This window comes from Fragaria vesca, linkage group LG2, assembly GCF_000184155.1.
Source record: "Fragaria vesca subsp. vesca linkage group LG2, FraVesHawaii_1.0, whole genome shotgun sequence".
NCBI lineage: Eukaryota > Viridiplantae > Streptophyta > Magnoliopsida > Rosales > Rosaceae > Fragaria > Fragaria vesca.
In genome coordinates this window covers 4,160,474-4,165,339 of record NC_020492.1, presented here as the reverse complement: position 1 = coordinate 4,165,339, position 4,866 = coordinate 4,160,474, and the positions used below count along the sequence as shown (strand labels likewise).

Genomic DNA, 4,866 nt, shown 5'->3' with positions numbered 1-4,866 from the left:
CAGAAGGTAATACTGTAATTTTTTTCCCTCATATTTAGTAATATATTTTCTTAACAAATACATATTAATCTTCATAACAAATACATAATAAGATTGAAAATCACATGGAAGTTTGGGGAACTTTTGAACCCACCACCTTACTCTCCTGGCTCAACCCGCCAGCCACTCTCATTTCGCCGCTAACAGCCGCGGTCCCCACTGCTGAGTACGCCTGCTGCTGCGGCGGCACAACCCCTCCACCCTGCGCAGTATAGTACACTTGCCTCCCAGTTACGCTATCGTACGCCACCTGAGTATACGGCGTCGTTTCCGCGTACGTCGCCGCGTACTTCGGCGGTTGTGGCGGTAGATTACTGATCTGTTGCTGTGGCTGCGGTATTGCACCGTAGACCGGCTGATCCCGGTAAACGTCCGAGGGCATTCTCTGCTGCTGCTGCTGCATTTGGTAGTACCCTTGATTGGTTGGGCCGGTGACCGATCGCACCATCGGCGGCGCGTGATACACACCGCCTCCTCCTCCCGCGCTGATCATGTACATAGGCTGCTGCTGCTGTTCGGGTAGCGCTCCAGTAACCGTCCCCGGGAACCCGACGCTCGATACATGCTTCTCAGGCCAGTAACCAGCCGGAGCCGGGATCTGCGGAGGCACCGTCACAGGAGGAAGCTTTTCCGGCACCTTCTGCATGTTGTAGAAATCACCGGCGGCAGCGTAGCCTCCTCGTCCTCCGACGAGGCTGTCGTCGCTCTTTCTTCGGTACTGATGATCAGGTTGATCTCCAATTTGTAGCCTCTGCAAGTCCTGCAGTTGCCTCTGGAACTCCACCGGATCCGACCCGACGACCCGGTCTCCCAGCGCTGATCTGAGTTGAAACTCCGGCGGGGGCAAAACCGTAGGCGGGGCCGGCGGAGGAGGTGAGGTGACAGCAGGAACGCCGCCCTTGGGCCAAGCGGGGATGAAGTCGACGACGGGAGGCTTGGGAATCGGGTCGGGCGGGGGAGCGGGACCCGAGTTCAAAGCGTCGACGAAGCGATCCCTATCGGACCTGTCAGAGCCGAAGCTGTCGCTGTGGTTGATGTTGGGGAAGAGAAAGAGCCTCATCCTGGCGGGCCTGGCGGAGGCGCGGTAGAGGCGGTCGTACTCGTGCATCATGTGGTCGAGGTCGTCGTCGTTGGTGACGGAGATCAAGGCGTCGAGGTCTTCGCCGGGGAGCTGGTACTTGAAGGAGACGTCGGAGTCGGAGAGGGAGGAGAGGCGGGAGAGGAGGGCGGGGAACTTGATGGAGCGGTCGACGGCGAGGATCTTGGTCTCGCCGCCGGTGTAGCAGAGCTGGTTGTCGTGGGGGCGGGGGAGGATCTTGCCGCCGTAGCTGCACATGAGCTTGACCTTGTAGTTCTGGTTCTGCTGGTCCTCCCACGGCGGAGGGTTCTCGAAGTCGATCTCACGTGAGCGCGGCGAGGAGTCGCCGGAGTCGGGGTAGGAGCTGTAGGAGTAGCTGTTCTCCATGGTGCTCTGAGCTTATCTGAGGAAGAAGACGAGGGTTTGAGAGAGAGAGAGAGAGGTTGGTCAAGTGTGGTTCTGTGAGTGCATGATGGGAATGGGAAAGGATAGAGAGGAAGGGGTTAATATATTTTTTGATTTTTCGATTTTTTTATTTTTTGAGGTGTCTTGAGGGTGGAGAGAGTGACAGGCTGTGAGTAAAGAGGGACACGTAGCGTTTGATGATTTGAGCGTGACGTGGGTGGGGTGGTGAGGATATCAGTGGTGGGATACTGGGAGTAGCAGAGTCTTGGATTGGAAGGACTTCTGGGGCTTTGGAGGTGGGCACAACTCGGCACTGATTGGGGAGGGTGAAGTGATAAGAGAGTGACGTGTTGACCGGGATATGACTCGGAAGAAACTTCCTCGGTGATTTAAAGTGAAAGGGTCAAAAGTAAAAGTAAAAAAAAAGTTCACGGTAACGTGGAAAAACATGCCATCATTGATCACCATGCCGAGACCATGCCCCGAAGTGGTTTCAACGGGAAGCACAATGGGCACAAATATTAGATAAATGTCCGAAGCAAGACATCTCATAAACTTCATTAAACCAAGAACAAGCACTACAACATCGATCCAAAGTTTGTTAGAACTGACCACCATCTAATATTTAAGTAAAAATTAAGCGTTATAAGACTGATATAAAAAAGACGATTTGACCTTAAACTATGCACTTTTTGAGGAGCATAAGTAACGAGCCAAAAATGCAAATTAAAATTGAGCAGTACGAAGCTTTCAATTATATCAGTAAACACTGTAACATGATAGTTCAATCATTTCAATGTATATATTCCTAACTTGTTAACTTTTCAAATTTTCTTTTCCTCATGATCCCATCATTTGGAAACAAACCCTGCAATTCACATATTTACATCTCTAAGGGGATTCCAAAATTTTAATGGACCTATCCGCTATATTTTGCTAAGTGCTAACTATAGTACATCTTAGGCAAAATAGCCAAAATGCCCCCTAAACTTGGCCCTAATTGTCAGTTTACACCCTCAGCTTGCAATTGTGTCAATTTACCTCCTTAATTTGGTAAAAACTGTCTATTTGCACCCCCTCCTAAACCATCCAATTATCAATCATGTTCCATGTATGTGAGGGGTATCACTGTAATTTTATAATTTTTTTGTTTTATAATAAAAATAATCTTCAAAAGGGAGGCTTGAGAGAATTGTATGGCTTAGCCATTGTAGTCATATTTAGTCTTAGACAAATTATGTCATGTTCATTGTTAATCATCATTATTTTTACTTTTTTTTATTAAGATTATCAATGTAGGCATGAGGCATCATCTTCAAAAAGGATATTCATGCATGCCCTTCAAAAAGATGAAGTGAATGACAAAAGTGTACAAAAATATAATAAATAACATGTCAGGTAAAAAAAGAGCAAATGCAGAAAATATTATTTTTGAGAATGAATCTCTTTTCGAAGATTTTGTTTCATTAATTTTATTATTAAAATTAAAGACAAATATAAAAAGACAGTTATATCCCTCAAGTGCATGACACATGACTGATAATTGGATGGAAACCATTCTATTTGACGGAGGGGGTGTAATTCGGCAGTTTTTACCAAATTGAGGAGGTAAATTGGCACTATTGCAAGTTAAGGGTGTAAATGACAATTATGGCCAACTTTAGAGGGTATTTTGGCTATTTTTTCTACATCTTAACAGTTTGGTACTGTTGTCTAATTTAATAGTTGTCTATTTGTCATTTGAAGTTTGAATTTCTCGTCACATATGACAGTCTTCTAACTTAGTAATCGTGTTTTCTTTTAGCATCACTTCATGTATTAAGAAATACCACAACAATAATATATAATAAAATTTCTTTTTGTCCATGCACATCCACATTTAACATAGCTAATGCTACTAGAGTGACATGGTTCGTAAATGTCATAAATATGATAACTCTTGCTGATCTTATCTTTTAATATTCTCAACACTTAGAATATTTAGAAATATATATACATTTCAAACACAAAAATATAAAAGAACGAAGAAGTAACGAAATGAGACAACTAACAGATCTTCATTTCCAAAGTAAATTTTTATTTACACTCTTTGCAAAATAACTTGAAATTGGCTTATTAGATCATTTTTCAAACGATATGATATTCTACCTTAAAAAGTCCTACATTCCACATGAATTAAGGAAAGGGTTTGGATTTCCATATTCTTATATTGTCAACTTTTGTGTATTACTATAACGACGCCATTAATATTTAGAGCTAATTACATATAAGTCCATTTTGATACATTTTTTCTCACATAGGTCCACCCCAACATGTTTACTCACATAAGTCCACCCAAGCCAAAATAAGGTTTTGTATTAGGTATTGAAGTTCAACATAATTACAGACTGCCATCCAACAAAAAAAAAGATTTTCTTTTTTATATTTACAAAAATGCCACTAATGTAAAAAGTCAACACCTACTATCATCTCCGGCCAACCTCAAGCGAGATCTCTGGCCAACCTCCGGCGGGTCTTCGGCCGATCTCCGACAAAGTTTCCGGCTAACCGCCGACAAAGTTTCCTGCCGACCTCCGACAATGTTACTAACGATTGCAAAAGATACTGTCACCAGCAACAAAAGCTACTACCACAGGCTATAAAAGCTACTACCACCGGCTATAAAAGCTATTATGGTGTGATTTCCGGCAACCTCCGGCGAGGTCACAAAAGATACTATTGCCAGCAACAAAAAATACTACTGAACATAACAAAAGCTACTACTACCAGCTACAAAAGCTACTATATTGAGATTTCGACGACCTCCGGCGAGGTCACAAAAGATATTGTCACCAGCTATAAAAGATACTACCGAGCATATGGAAAGCTACTATAACCAGCTATTAAAGATATTACCGAGCAAATGAAAAACTACTACAAGATAGAACAAAAGCTACTATCACCACTTATAAAAGATACTACCGAGCATATGAAAAACTACTACCAAGCAGAACAAAAGTTACTGTCACCAACAAAAAAAGCTACTATCACCAACTATAAAAGCTACTACCCCCAGCCACAAAAGTTACTACAGTGAGATTTCCAATGACCTCTGACGAAGTCACAAAAGATATTGTCATCAGCAACAAAAACTACTACCAAGCAGAACAAAAGTTACTGTCACCAACAAAAAAAGCTACTATCACCAACTATAAAAGCTACTACCCCCAGCCACAAAAGTTACTACAGTGAGATTTCCAATGACCTCTGACGAAGTCACAAAAGATATTGTCATCAGCAACAAAAACTACTACCGCTACCGCAAGTAACAAAAGCTTCTACCACCATCAACAAAAACTACTACC

General features: G+C 43.0%; 1 protein-coding gene across 1 annotated transcript; it reads right to left on the bottom strand.

Moving 5' to 3' along the window:
- On the bottom strand, positions 1-1,581 carry LOC101295470. Its single transcript, XM_004289767.1, has one exon. It carries the CDS (start codon positions 1,502-1,504, stop codon positions 101-103), a length of 1,404 nt encoding a protein of 467 aa, XP_004289815.1. The 5' UTR covers positions 1,505-1,581; the 3' UTR covers positions 1-100.
- Positions 1,582-4,866: the final 3,285 nt, after the last annotated feature.

What these genes read in the sequence shown, in the direction of transcription:
- LOC101295470 (XM_004289767.1), bottom strand. Translation starts at nt 1,504, where the DNA reads ATGGAGAACAGCTACTCCTACAGCTCCTACCCCGACTCCGGCGACTCC.